This window comes from Hyposmocoma kahamanoa, unplaced genomic scaffold (genome assembly GCF_003589595.1).
Source record: "Hyposmocoma kahamanoa isolate Upper Pololo Valley unplaced genomic scaffold, ASM358959v1 211, whole genome shotgun sequence".
NCBI lineage: Eukaryota > Metazoa > Arthropoda > Insecta > Lepidoptera > Cosmopterigidae > Hyposmocoma > Hyposmocoma kahamanoa.
The window spans coordinates 1038612-1054442 of record NW_020653732.1 but is presented as its reverse complement, the minus strand read 5'-3'; the positions used below and the strand labels follow the sequence as shown (position 1 = coordinate 1054442).

The window sequence follows — 15831 nt, the reverse complement described above, 5'->3', positions numbered from 1 at the left end:
CTAGTTCGACGATCGAACTAATGAATCGAACTAGTGAGAATAAACGCGATGGAGCATGCACACCTAAATGATGCTTATTCACTCTCGCTTTGAAAAGGCTCAAGTTATAAATCAAGTCCGTCAATAGAGCGCTGCATTCAGATTAGGTACCTTGGGGTTACACTTGACCAGAATCTCAACTGGAAAACTCATATAGATAGCCTAGTGACTAAAACTAGAAAACTTCTCCATATCTTTAAAAAACTACGCAGCGTCTCTAAAGCGTGCCTTCTACGAACAGTTTATTTTGCTTTGTGTCAGTCTTTGTTAACATACTGCATCGTGGTTTGGGGTGGTGCAGCAAAAACTACACTTTTAAGACTGGAACGTGCGCAAAGATCTGCTCTTAAAGTCACCTTTAATAAAAAATTCCGTTATCCTACACATCAGTTGTATAATGAAAACAGGTTATTAACCATTAGGCAACTTTATATACAGAAAGTGACACTCCGCTTCCACCAGGTCGCCCTTAAACTAAAGATCTTGCGTAAACCGGAAAATACTCGATTGTTGCGAAATATTGTGACTAGACAAAGGCCCTGGGAAATACCTCGAACTAGGTCTGTATTTGCTCAAAGATTTTACTATCATATGGGTCCTTTCTTGTATATTCGGATAAACAATGAATTGGGAATATTGGCTAAACCTGCGGGTCAAGTAAAAAAATGCGTTTATAACTGGCTTACTAAAAAATCTTATACCCACACTGAAAAACTCTTAATGGTACTTAACCTGTAAAACATATGTATGAACTAAACACCTGTAACCGTCACCTAATCTGGTAACCTAAAATAGAATAACTAATAATGATATACAATACACAAATGATAAAAATAAAATAATACAGTGCTTGACTAACTTTACTTTAAAACAAAACTTACATTAAAAATAATAATTAAAAAAACACCTGCTATTTTATCTGCACTCCGCGAGTGTACTGTATCTTGTCTACTCCACGTATACCTACGATTCTATTGTGCGGGTGATTAGTAAATCGCGGGTCATCGCGATCATTTGTGTAAACTAACTTTCTGCGTAATTGTTTTTGAGTCTATATTTGTTAAAGTATTTGTTATTGTTCATGATATGGTTTTGGTTGCTTTTGTTGTTTATTTTAAAGTATTTTGATATTTTTGGCTGTGTAAAAATCTTGATAATTAAGTTACTTATTTGATTTACCCTCGCATATTTTATCTTTTTTCTTTATATAAGTTTTAGGTAATTATTACTATCATATTTTTGTAAATTCGCTTCATAATTCTAAATTATTTAAGGCAGTAATGATTCGGACGAAAGACCTAGCTACCCATAGTACAGGGGATCCTAGTTTGGGAGCTAGGCACAACTATGTACTAGATTTGTATCTTTTGGCAATAAAGTTTTATTATTATTATTATTTTTTTTTTTATAACGTACAGGGAACAAGTCTGCAGGCATGGAATTTCACTCCATAACCATTCGCCATATGAATGTGGAAGCGTAACGCTTCGTTCGAATCTTTGGAATATCCACAACATACATTACATTTCAAGACTTCGATAGGCCGCTATTATAATTTGAACAACCTAATGAATTTATTTTATTCAAACTTGTAATTAAGACATTTGAAGACGCTAACCAATTCTTTTAACTATGATTTTGCCATTGTTCTTCATTTCTATTGTACAGCAGATAATTACAAACCACATTTTATGAAGCTATCTTAAAATGTGAACAGCCAAACAACATGTTTATTATTAAGATCTTGCCGAACTCATCGCTCTCGCCACTGTACAGGATCGTATAAAGTCCACCAGTGCAGAGTGTACATGCGTCATCGACAAATCCCTGGTCGATTATCTCCTATAGCCTTCTGGCTGTACTGGACAGTAGCATCCTGAGTCTAGTATAATATTTATGTAGTTCACTAGATGTTAACAAAAGTGTTGTAAAAAAAACTATCGTCAACATCTGAAGGTTACTTACTGATCAGCCTTCAGTTTAAACTCGCTACCGCTCATGACTCAATGCAAGCCTCTACACGAGTGCTACAATGCGCAGATGCGGCAAATTTGACATAATATCGTGGTGTTATATTGCAAACCTAATGCAAGGTAGTGTCAAATTATATTTGTTACTACGTCGTTTAATTATGTTACTTTGTTTTAATTGTGGAGGCAAATATTTTATTGTGCTATTGTTCATCATCAACCCCAATACTGCCCCCTCTCTCTGCACTCACTGACTTATTCAAATCAAAGCTTCATTTTTAACCGACTTAAAAAAAGAGAAGGTTCTCAATTCGATTGTATTTTTTATTTCGGATTTCGATGATTCTTTTTTGTTGGAAAAAATTCCACCTCTAGGAGTGGCAAACTAGGGGATGAATAATCCGGTTTCCCGCACTTTCCGGTAACCAATTTCAATAAAACGTGACTATTTGTCACCACCAATGTAATTCTGCGAAGTTTCGAGGTCGGCTCGTTTTTTTATAAAACGTTATAATTTGGAGCTATCACCTGCCTAGGCAGCATGCACTCAAAATTTTACAGATCAGAACCAAAATTAATAACAATAATAATATCGCACACTCTCATAGCCCCGAAGTAGGAAAACCCTGTGTCGCGGATACCATGGACACACACACATGTGCAACCATAAATTACACTCAAACTCACAAGAGAAATGTAAGCCATACAAATATTTCTCTCCAATCGAACTTTGAACCCCTGGGTGGCAGACCATGGTAATATCAGGGCCTAAAGGCGCTTGCTTCTTGTGCTTTGACAGCATGCACTCAAAATTTATTAACAGTTAAAAGACACCATTTTACGAGGTTCTCGCCCTGTTTGAATCTCTAAATTGGATGAATGATGCTGCCGTGTTCAGTAGGTTTGAATCTAAATTCCTGACATCTGCAGGTGCTACTTATAGAGTAGCAGCAGTAGAGCTCATGAAAGAGCTCTTCCAGGGAAGTACTGGCACCTTACCTATTTCTGCCGCCAAGCAGTAATGTTAGCATTATTGCGTTACGGTTTTGACGGGTAAGCGTGCTGGTGAAATTATAGGCACATGGAAATTGTGTGGACTTGTCCCAGGTGCAAGCGTAGTGGCAGTGCCCTTCAGATCTTCGCGATTTAAAGCTCTGAGTGACACTGCAACTGTTATGGACAGGCGTGTAGCTAGCTTAGTACCAGCCACACGACTTGTTCGTCACTTAGTATTATAAAAAAAATGTTAATATAAGTTGTACAATATATTACTGCCTCTGTGGCCAAACGGTTGCCATGCCGGACTGCCACACAGAGGTTCGATTACATTTATTTATCTTGTGAGTTTGGGAGTAATTTGTGAGTCCATGTGTGTGTCCATGGCACCCGCGACACAAGGTTTCCCTAGTGCGGGACTATGTTGAATGTGTGCGTTATTATTATAATATGAATAAATAAATAAATTTTACAGACCAGAACCAGAATTAAACTCCTGCCTTCTTTTCAATTATATCAATTGATCGGAATAACTTCAGAAAAATAAACATTAAATAATACCGCAATTACTTTACCACCGCAGTGCACTTCGAAAAATGTTTTGTAATTATTATGTGAGAGATTTATAAATAAATTTGCTTCTTGTATTTAATACAATTTTTCATTTCTAAAGGAAGTATCATATGTCATATCACTTGAAATTTAGTCCTTGGCGAGCCTGTTTAACATAAGACATTGGTATAAAAATTGGTATAGGTACAATATATAGTGAGTAAATATGTGTGACCTTCCTGGACTTTCGCGCCCTTACACAGCCATCTTTATAACAGCTTAGATAAACGGTTATTAATCGATTAAGTTAAACAGTGAAAAATTATCGACGGTTATTCTTGAAAACATCGCGGTATCAGAACATCATAATCGTACTTCGCTAATCAATCAAAAGTTGCCTTAACTGTTTAGATATAAAGTTAATAATTAAAGTGACGTTTTGCGGATTAAGAGATTCTCTAAAAGAAGAATTTCCTGTTTCTATAAAACTCCAATAACTCTCGACGCTAATCACGGACAGCCCTCTTTGCAGAGCGAGTCTATGGAGGGCGCAAACGGCCGTGCATATCCTATTGCAATGCTTCGTCTTGGCCAACTATAGAGCGAAGTATCTTAGAGTGCTGAGGTCTCTCCCCGTAGTCTTCAGCAAACTCAGAACGATTCTGCGACGCTTTGCTTGGATGGCACGAGCAGAAACATGCACCCACCACACGTAAAATAGGTGCGCAGACTTCGAGTTGGGGACACTAACCCGTGACACCACACCATAGCAAATCCGAAGCCTGCGTTCTGATTTTGATTCAAATTAGAATCCATCTCATCGGGTAGTCTCGAAATCAGATTGGTTTCTGAGCGAGAAGATGAACCTGATTCCTACTATATCTTTCTACTTTGTGAGTTAAATCAACTATTGTTACGATTAGAAATGTCAATTATGTGCCTCGACTCGGAAGAGATGCAGTTTCCGATCGGGAGACGCAATCAAAATCAAGCTGCAGATCTTTAGAAAATTCGGTACCGTACAAGTAAATATACAAGCAGTCTTCTTAAGGATCTTTACGATTTAAAGCTCTGACACTGCAATTGTTATAAACAGACGTGGCGCTTACCACTAGGCGCATGACTTGTTCATCTCATCACAGGTGAGGAGGAGGATTTTTTATAATACCAGGGTATTATAAAAAAAAACATGTTGTCGATGTCGTGGCTGGCCGGTTGATGACAGACTTTTAGCGTGAAAGACACAGAGGACGGGTCGGGTTGGGAGCGCGACGGGTGTAAATCGACAAAAATATTTATATGGACGACAACACTACGCGCGGGCGTGAGACGGGAGCAGCGCATTTCAGACTGGCAGCTATTAGACCACAGTCGACGATTTGTCTTTTGGAGCGCAAAATACTGTTCCACAATCTGTGGCAACTGTTAGTTGTGCAACGCGAGCCAACAGCTCCGATATCTATCTGAACAACTTTTGAGAACCGGATGAATCCGGAATCGGGTCGCCCATCTGAGTCTCGAAATCAGATAGATTTTCTGAGCGAGAAGACTTGACTATATCTTACTAATTTGTGAGTTATATCAACTATTGTTCCGATTTGAAATGTCAAAAGTTTCCGATCGACCAGTTGTGAATCGCAATTGTGCGCCTCGACTCGGAAGAGGCAATCAAAATCAAGCTGGTTGACCTGAGTGAGTAATAGTATCCTTCTCGTATAACCAAAAGTTAGGGAGGGAACTTATGAACAAAACTTAGCAGTATATGGGGACTGTTTACTTCCAAGCTACTGCACTCTATGCCTTACTGACACCCCGACTGCAAACTTCTGACGACTGGTCAATGAGCAAGACTTTGAAAGTGTGTGCAATAGTGATATATTCACGTACTTCGATTTAGCATTTAATTTTTTTTTAATTGAAAGTTACATGTAGTGTTATAAACGACGATATCATTTAAGATAATCGTTTTATTTCGGACTTAACTGAACGTAAGAAAGATAAAACATGAGTAATCGTTGAATGATCATTGTTTAAAACGTTTACAATGCCATATAATCAGTATTTAAACTTTTATCGCCAGTGATCGTTACTGTAAATCAATTGGAAGATAAACTTGTTATTTAAACGTTTCTGGTTAAAGATTATGGCGTGTAAATAACTTTGGATATTTAACAGATTGTGTAGCAGTGGCCGAAGGAAAGACATTCGAAGAAGGAGAGACTATGTAGGTGTGCAGCAAATCTTGCAATGTTAGAGATGTTCCGTTCAACACCTGCTACCGAGTAGTAGAATTCATACTTTAGGCAAGGCGTCCAAATCATGTTAGCGTATAGTCACAAGATCTGCTAAAACAGTCCGCTATCGATTGCGAAGTAGATATTAGTCAAGACTGCATGTCTACTGCATTAGCAGTCGAATATTTTGTATTTAGTTACGGTGCGTAGCATTTCAACAGCTATTTTACAGTTCAATGCAAGTCGTGTAGCTACGTACACAGACATTTCTCACAAAGTATTGTGAGGAGCTTACAGATAACACTCTATGACAGTCAACACAATGATAATCCCCCGCCAATCTACTAACTCTCAACACCGAATGAGTTTCCTCACCCGAAAATGACGAAGACGGACGAAGAGCATCCCAGTACAACATGTGCTCACGCGACCAGTACGTTCGAAGCCGATTCTCTGAAATGCTGGCAATTCTAATGAAAGACTACAATAGCGTTTTGAGCAATGACCTGTGTCCACCTGGGCACCTGTCAGACCCACTACTTAAAATAAAATTTGTACGTTTTATAATAGCTTTCAGTTTGGAGTGCCGAGATCGCGCCCGAAGTCTTCGGCAAACCAAGGAGGATGCAGATTCCTGGAAGAGCTCTTGTGGCACAAGTAGCACCCACCATTCACAAAATAAGCGCCTTGACGTTGTCGACTTGCAGAAACCAACCCGTTACAACATACCACACCGCATAGGGTTCGGTTCGCCCATTTAGACACTACCTACACAGTATGGTGGTATTTTTCATTCATAGTTCCTAGCATTATTATACTTCTACTATGTTTATTACATTTGGCCGTCATCCCTAGAATACAGTACACGTAAGAAGGTCGCTGTCGGTTAATCATTACCGATATATAGAAAGAGGGGCTCGAGAGGCAAATGTACGCAACCAATCACGAGTGTTCCCTATTAGATAAAATAGAATAGAAACCATTTATTGCAACGCCACAATATAAAAAAGGCACAAAAAAAGTGTAATTTAAATAAAAACAGAAATAACTAAAAAAAGTCACAACATTTAAACAACAAGTTACATAATACTGACATGTGTGGCGTATGCAAAACAATCCCATTCAGCTAAAGTCACAACCAAGACTAGGCTGTAACTCTGGTTTTTTAAAAAATAAAATAAACTACGTAAATACTTAGGTTCGTATTCCAGAACTCAACTCAATGCTCAAAGCAGGACTTGATTTGAGCATTGATTTCAAGCACTGGAAATACGACCCTAATGGCAAGGACTTGAGTATGATTTCTAGTGCTTTAAATCATACTCAAGTCCTGACTTGAGCATTGAGTAGAGTTCTGGAATACGACCCTTAGATTTATGTGTATGTTATCGTGTTATTGCAGTGTGTACTCTTATATCGAATAAATACTTGCATAATCTTTGCAATATATGCATAGAAGTTGTAAATGTGTGTAGTGTAAAACATATTAATAAAATATTTAATGCACATTTAAAGTATAATATTATTCCAAAAATATTAAACAAGATTAACTATTTTTCGTAAAAAAAACAAGAGTTTTTTGACCTAAGATGTAGCAACTTATTATTGTTAGGCAGTTATTATTTCATCCTGTTTAGGATGAAAGGATTAGGTTTAGGGTTGTCAAAAGTTGTTTTCTTACCTGTTTACTCCGATTTGTTGCGTTATTGGACCGCCCCTGTCTCAACACGTCTCGGTGTCTCGCGATGAGCTCCAGGACGGTCCGCTTCTCGAGCTCGGTGAAGTTCTTCGAGCGCTCCTTGTGGCCCCGCCGGGCCCGCATAGATACGCTACGGGTTGACATGTCAGTCTGAAATAGAAAGAAAGAGAACTTTTGATTTCTCTAGCTGACAAGACTTGATTGAAAAATAATCTTTTAATTGACACATATTTAGTAGCAGTAGAGCTCCCTGTAAAAGAGTTCGTCCAAGAAACTGCTGCCTATCTATTTCTGCAGCCAAGCTGTTGTCAAGTGAGCATTACTGGGTTCCGGTTTGGGACTTATCAACTTATCTCTCAGGGTGACAGTGGAACAGTTATTGACAGGTGTATCGCTTACCACCAGGTGCACGATTTGTTGGTCCCGTAATTTTATTTTCTATTTTTTTCTGGTGTCAAGATACCAGGAAAAAAAAATAACGCGCAAAGTATTTTTCATTTTCATTCAAAATTACCATTGAAATGAATATTTTTTTATTTTTCTCATAGACGAAATTAAAACCAGTATAAGCGATGGTTGAATTTTCCTCATTTGTACCACCATCCTTATCGATTTTGGGCTATTTATATCTAGTTTTTTTCCGGTTACTTTGCCTATATCATCCGTCCATATAGCTTTCGGTCCTCGATCTCCCTCCAGCACTCTTCACTATTCCAACGGCTGAATCTGTAACTCTCTTTGTTTTCAAAATATCTATTGCGAAATTCATCATTTCACACCGCGTAACAAAAATTAAAAAATAACTGTTATTTATTTACGAATCGATTACACATTTGTGAACAGAATTCGACGATTCTTTTTTTTTTGTTAGAAAGGGGGTATCTTAGTAGTGATGCCATTGAAATTTGAATAAAAATATTCCACCTCTAAAGGTGGCAAATTAGGAGATGATTCCTGTTTCTGGATTTCACTCATTTTCCGATAACCGATATTAAACAAAACTTGGCAAATACTTTAAACTTCTGAGGTCGATTTTTTCATAAAAAACTTATAATTATTTCCATTGACTTACAAATAAATGGACGACGGGTCTAATACAAAAACCACGAAAAAAAATGTCCCAAGTCAACCTATTTAAACGTAGTGACATGTAAAGGAATATGAAAAAGCTAAAAGGTTGAATTTAAATTGTAATGTCATCGCAGTACTGTCTAATTTTGCTTGCTTCACTGTCAATCGAACAAACGAAGACTAAAGCGTGAATGACGCTCTGTATACGATTTTAACGCCCTATAAGTTCGGACACTTTTTAGCGCGGACCCGACGTCCGTATAATTGTAAGTCAATGATTATTTCAGTAATAATTTGTATAGTTGAAGTAATAGAAAATGATAAAATGGCATTTTCTGTTAGGTTTTAGTAGCAGAGCTTCTTGTGAAAGAGTTAATCCATGAAAGTACAGTGAGAAGTGTCACCTTACCTATTTCTGCCGCCAAGCAGTAATGTGAGCATTACTGCGTTCCGGTTTAGAAGAATAAGAGTGCTGGCGAAATTACAGGCACATGAGGCTTGTCCGTTTATATGTTTCAGGGAGAAGGGCGCGGTGACAGTACCCCACAGATATTTGCGATTTAAAGCTCTGATATAATTACTAAAATTCTTTTCGAATTTCGGGTGCTTAATTGTACGGTCTCACCATACATACATACTTAAGTGGTAATTCTGCGCACGCGGCGACATACTTCAGGCACGCGTTACGCTTTACTTTGAATACATAATTAATTAGGAAATGAAACCGATGTCAACCGTGATCATGGGACCTGTAAAGGGCCCGAAACGTCGGTTTGTTTAATAAAACACATATACGCGATTGAAATCCGGTAAAATAGTTTCATTTCCTATTTGTGACAATCGCCAAAACCTAAAAACTCGATACATAATTAATTACTTAGTTAGGCACAAAAACCTAAGAACTCGATATATCCTTGAATATTATTGTGAAAATTATACCTCTACATAAAATAACAATATTGTAGAAAGCAGATCTAATTACCCAACTCCCAAGAAGGATGGTGTTGGTTTCTTTAATACAGTGTTGTTCAACAGTGAATGATAAATGTGCTAAACATTTCAATGTTATCTGTATACATTACAATCTATTACATGGGTTATGAAATTCGTTATCAATAGATACATTTTTCATGAAAAAATGACGAGGCAGCAATGGCGAGTCGCACAACATGATTTCTTACATGAGTAATAGGTATTGAAGGGAAAATTTATTTATCGAGTATTTAGGCTGTTATGATTGTTACACATGAATATGAAACTGTTGTTTTTGGATGTAAATCACGTATGATTGTTTTTTTTTTCAATTTTTTACATTACATTATGACTTATTTACTACCAAATGACATCAAATCTTATTTGGCTTAGTAAATTCGGACAATCAATTTATTTCTAGTAACTAGTAAAGTCGTTGAAAGACCAAGTACAAAGACACGACGCAAGCACATAGAAGAATTCGTGAGGTCCGTTGGTTCGTTCCGTGGCTTAGTTGGTATAGCGTCTGGCACGGTATGCAAGAAGACGTCGGTTCGAATCCGACCCGATCGAAGGATTTTTTTCTGAGTGTTCGATCTTTGTATTAATAATTATAACAAACTAGTGGAGTAATTTAAAAAAAAATAGTTGAATATCAATTCAATAAAAATTTAACTAGTAAAGAAAAATCAGCGACTCTATAACGAGTTAATGTAATTTAAACTTTACCCTGTTGGCATAACGTTGAAAGTTCAATATTTATATTTATTTATTTATTTATTTATTTTATTGACGTCCTCGAGGCAGACCACCTGCTAGATGGTCGGACGATATCGCCGGGGTGGCCGGAAGATTACGGATGAGATTCGCACAGGACCGATTGAGCTGGCGTGCAAAAGAGGAGGCCTATACCCAGCAGTGAATGTTAACGGGCTAAGATAATGATGATGATTTTATTTATTAAATACTGCTTACAGTCGACCCAAACGCAATAGTAAGACTTAAAGCTAAATGAATAAACAGTATTAAGTAAATTACGAAAATGAACAAAATATTAAATTTTCATTGATAAAATTATAAATACAATACAATACCATAAACAATAAATTATTACAGAAAAAATGGATAAAATCCATTTGTTATTACATTTTAAACTAGCACAATACCTATTACTTAATACTGCTGTCTCCAGTCAAGAATTCCAGTATAGCGTCCTGCGGAAAACATGCATTTTGATTCTGAGCATGCAAAAACGTCCAACGAAGAGTCAAAGTTAAACAACTGATTTAGATACTTAAGTGCTCGGGGCAGAGGGGCCATCTCACTCCCTCTACATCGTGTGATAGTTTGCTATGACAGATGTCAGTCACTCTTGAGTGGCACTGCATAGCCATAAACAGGCGTGTCGCTTTACATCAGGCGCATGAATTGTTCGTCCCGTCACTTGCTATCTTCAAGTATCTCACCAGACATAGAGACAAAATGTCATTTAATTTGTTTGAAAACTATTCTCCCAAATCATGACGGTGACAACTGCGCTCCGATTGGCCAGCCCGAATTCGAAACAATTGACGGGTGTCGTCAAGTGTTTCACTTCAAATCGACCAGTTTAACTTGAGCTTTGCTATAGTGGTCGAAAATTGCAAAATTACATATTTAACATTTGATTACCGTTGAAATGTGATTCCGTTTGTTTTTTTTCCCACACCACCGAATGGAACAGCCCCATTGTTAGAGGTATTATCTTTATTAATTACATTCAATACAGAATATTTTTGGAATATACGAGGACGTACACACAGGTCAGTTGTTGGCGCTGTACTATTTCAGTTTTCTAATTTGTGATTTCAGCGCAAACGAGAGTTGACATTTAAAAGTGACACAAGGCCCATTTGCCTGATAAGTTGCCAGGGATGGATGGCCTATTTCGTCTCTATTTCTGGTTATATACTCAATGCTTGTATTATTAAAAAATGTAATGAAAAATTTATTTATTTATTTGGCTAACTCAGCAGTGGGAAACTGGAATTAAAATTCCTTGTACAAAGAGGACGATAAAATAAGACGAATGTTGATACTAATTAGATGTAAACACACATGACCTTACGAAACTCGTTCTTTCCCAGCGCAATCAATTGCAAACTAAAACTGGCAAGATTTTGCAATCAAAAATTCGAAAAGTTGTTCGTTTTATTTAAAAAAATATAGAAGGCAAATTAACATAACACAAGGAATAGAGTTGTGATCTGTATAAATTTAGCAGAGTTTAACCGAATAGCTTGCATTCGGGTTTTTTTTAAAAGAGGAAATAACGTGTATGGTAAAAGAACTAAGGACTATTTAATTCCAACATTATTTAACAATCTTCCCTCACACTTAATATTTTCCCTGTCACGTTTCTGCAGCGCCTCAGCCATGTTCACTGACGCGCGCGTAGATAGTTTTACGGCTGTTGTACGTAAAAAGTCGGCGTCGCTACTAAAGAGAATACGTGACAGCCCCAATAGCCTCCTGAAGACAGTTGCTGACAGGAATGAGTGCCCAATTATGCGGCACTTAATACATAATACACAATCCCTGGTAAAATATAAGTACTAATATAGTTTTAAGTCTGTACCTACTAACATTTGATTGGATCTCAGTTGTCTCAATAAATAAAATTTTATTATTATTATTATTCATAGTATTTTACGCAATCGTTGCAAAATGAAGATTCTTACATTCGACCACAGTGTGCCTAAGTATGTAATGTATGTAATTACGTAGTGATTGCATACAATACTTTTTTATGAGTAAATTAAAATAATGAACGTAATCAATATTTAAACTCAAACGGCAGCCAAATAAACGCTATTAAACAAAAAACCAAAAAGAATCGAAGTGTCCATGATTGGCCAAGTACCGCTTTTGTTAGGAGGTAGTCATTGACTTACAAATAAATGGACGACGGGTCTAATACAAAAACCACGGAAAAAATGTCCCAAGTCAACCTATTTAAACGTAGTGACATGTAAAGGAATATGAAAAAGCTAAAACGTTGAATTTAAATTGTAATGTCATCGCAGTACTGTCTAATTTTTGCTTGCTTCGCTGTCAGTCCAACAAACGAAGACTAAAGCGTGAATGACGCTCTGTATACGATTTTAACGCCCTATAAGTTCGGACACTTTTTAGCGCGGACCCAACGTCCATATAATTGTAAGTCAATGGAGGTAGTAGAGCGTTTGATATTTTATATTGTTTTTAAATAGTTCTTTTTGTCAAATGGTTATACCTTTGCACCAGATATGTGACATATTGAGATATTATTTAAAAAATAATTTGAATTTTATATATAATTACAGTGAAACAGTGAATAGGCATATATACATTTTTTTTATAACGTCAAGTAACGGGACGAACAAGTCGTGCGCCTGGTGGTAAGCTACACGCCTGTCCGTAACAGTTACAGTGCCACTCAGAGCTTTAATTTGCAAAGATCTGAGGGGCACTACCACTGCGCCCGTCACCCTGAGACGTAAGTTGACAAGTCCTATGTGCCTGTAATTTCACCAGCACCCTTACTGCTAGTGGGTAGAAATAGATAAGGAGCTCCACTGCTACTAAATGTGTACCTATGTACGCATGCTCCATCGTCGACCTCATTGTCATTTTAAATGTGATTGTGGTGAAATCTTATAATAAATCCTTGTAATAAATCACTTAATCGACATTTAACTGCCTCCGTCTCCGAACGGTTATTATGCTGGACTGCCACGCAAAAGTCCCGGGTTCGATTCCCGAGCCGGGAGAAAAATTTGAGTGGTGTACACTTATGTATTTCTCTCGCGAGTTTGGATGTAATATGTGGTTGTCTATGTGTGTATTCATAGCACCCCCGATACTGGGTTTCCCTAGTGCAGGGCTGTGGTGTGTGTGTTATTATTATTATTTTTAGCGAAATAACTCAATTTCGCACATATCTGGGATCTACAACCCGTTTTTTTTAGTTACTTTATTTAGGTTCAGTTTTATTATAAGCAAAATCCGCGTCTTTGACATTGTTTCTAGTAAAAAAAAAATAAACTTCAGATGCCAATTTCTCGAAAGTTACCAAAATGCCAATGCGATAAGGAAGGCAGAAATGCGCAATTACTCTAAAATTTTGATTTAATCTACAATAAAATGGGTTTTTTAAAACGCCGAAGGAATGCCGAATTAACACGTGTAGAGACGTAACCATCATAACTAATACTACCTGTAAATACTAACTGTAACCTTGAGAACTAGAATTTAATAGTGTCGGTCAAATCACTACGTCTTTAATTTGCAGTATTCGTAATATTATTTTTAAATATACATCGAACGCTTAACGACAATCTCGAGTATTTAAACTTATTTTCAAAAACTTTACTGACCATTGACTTTGCAGACGTACGGGGAGAAGGCGAAAGCAGTTCGCTGCTCGCCTGATACCCTAGTGAGGCCAGCGGGCTCTGGACAGGGACTCTGGAGCCTGCATTGCACGGCCTCACTCGTCTAGGGGGCGGGTCGGAGGACAACTGACCTGCCCCTCCATTGGCGCGGGAGCCCTGGCACAAGCCAGGGCGGCAGGGCGGCGTCGTGGTGAATGTGCACCGACTACACGGCGCCGACTCAACCGGCGGGAGGTAAACCCGGGGGGAGGCGGGCTTAGTGGGGTAGGCCCTCCAGTGTGGAGGGGAAGTCTCGACATAACCCCTGAGTCTCCCTGGGCTCAGGGGTATCTATAAAGATTTCCCCCCCATAAAAAAAAAAGGTCGACGTCCCGCGCCCGTGGTCGTGGTGTTGTCGTCCATATAAATACATGGAATTAAACCCGCCGTGTCCCCGACCCGCACCCGTCACTCATAACCCCGCACTAGGGTAACCCTGAATCGCGGGTGTCACGGGCACACACACACTCACAAGAGAAATATATATTTTTTTATAATATCAAGTGACGGGACGAACAAGTCGTGCGCCTGATGGCAAGCTACACGCCTGTCCATTACAGTTGCAGTGCCACTCAGAGCTTTAAATCGCAAAGATCTGAAGGGCACTGCCACTACGCCCGTCACCCTGAGATATAAGTTGACAAGTCCCATGTGCCTGTAACTTCACTGGCACCCTTTCCCTTCTAACGACTAGTAATGCTAACTGCTCTACTGCTGCTAAAATGTAGGGCACACAAACATTTCTCCCGGTCGCGGAATCGAACCCGAGACCTCTGCGTGGCACTTCAGCATGTTAACCGTTCGGTCACGGAGGCAGATGTCCGCAAACTTATATAAGTCCCACATTGCAGGTCACGTCTCCTTTAAAGACTGGGAACTTGAGTATTGTGACATGTCTATAAAAAATTTAACTTAGGTAATTAATATTGATTTTATTTTTATGATACCAAATGACAGGACGAACAAGCCGTGCGTCTGGTGCTAAGCGACACATCTGAACCCCTAGCAATACTGCTAAAATTAGCAGTTTTAAATCATCTCAGTTGTATGTCGATAGAGTGTTAGAGGCAGGTTTTTGTACGTTTGTTATTCTGCTAAAAGTTTAGAGTAGAGGCTTGTCAGTGGCTAACCATTCAGCTATATATATATTCTGCTTTTCGATGGGTAACCTATCACAAACTCGAATTTTTTTTTCCGAAATAACCTTTGTTCGAATTTTCATTTTTCAATTGATAGATGATAAAAGTATAAAGTTTATTAATAAAGTAAGAAGATACAAGGCTCGTTGAGGATGTGTATCTCTTACGTTGTTGTTACGTTAAGACATGAATGTTCGTTAAACACTCAAGATGTCTAGATGAAGTGAATGCTCGTTTAACACTAAAATTACTTGCCTACTTATGTGCCCATGTAATGTATGTAAGCCACGGACAGTAGGGCACAAAGTAGAGCGCAAGGTAAGCGGAAGAAAAATGTGCGGTTGTAAACCGTACAATAACCTTACCTGACTTCATGTTCAGGTCCTTTGAAAAATTTTGAATGTAGGTACATGATATAGACCACATTGCAGTAAATTAGAATTAGATGTTTTTCCCACACCACCGAATGGAACAGCCCCCCAAAGTTAGAGATATTGTCTTTATTGCAATAAATACAGAATATGTTTGGAATATACGGAGACGTCACAGGTCAGTTGTTGGCGCTGTACTATTTCAGCTTTCTAATTTGTGATTTCAGCGCAAACGAGAGTTGATATTTAAAAGTGATATAAGCCCTATTTGCCTGATAAGTTGCCAGGGATCGATGGCATTTAATCGTCTCTATTTCTGGTTATGTACTCGATG

The 15831-nt window shown here is 38.1% G+C and overlaps 1 protein-coding gene across 2 annotated transcripts in view; it reads right to left on the bottom strand.

Moving 5' to 3' along the window:
* Window positions 1-15831, bottom strand: part of LOC113227560 — a 59033-nt gene that overhangs the window by 25747 nt on the left and 17455 nt on the right. For both annotated transcript variants that reach the window (XM_026460510.1, XM_026460511.1), the window contains exon 2: window positions 7473-7640. In XM_026460510.1, the coding sequence (XP_026316295.1) occupies window positions 7473-7634 (162 nt within the window). In that variant the 5' untranslated portion in view covers window positions 7635-7640. The remainder of the gene's footprint in view (window positions 1-7472; window positions 7641-15831) is intronic.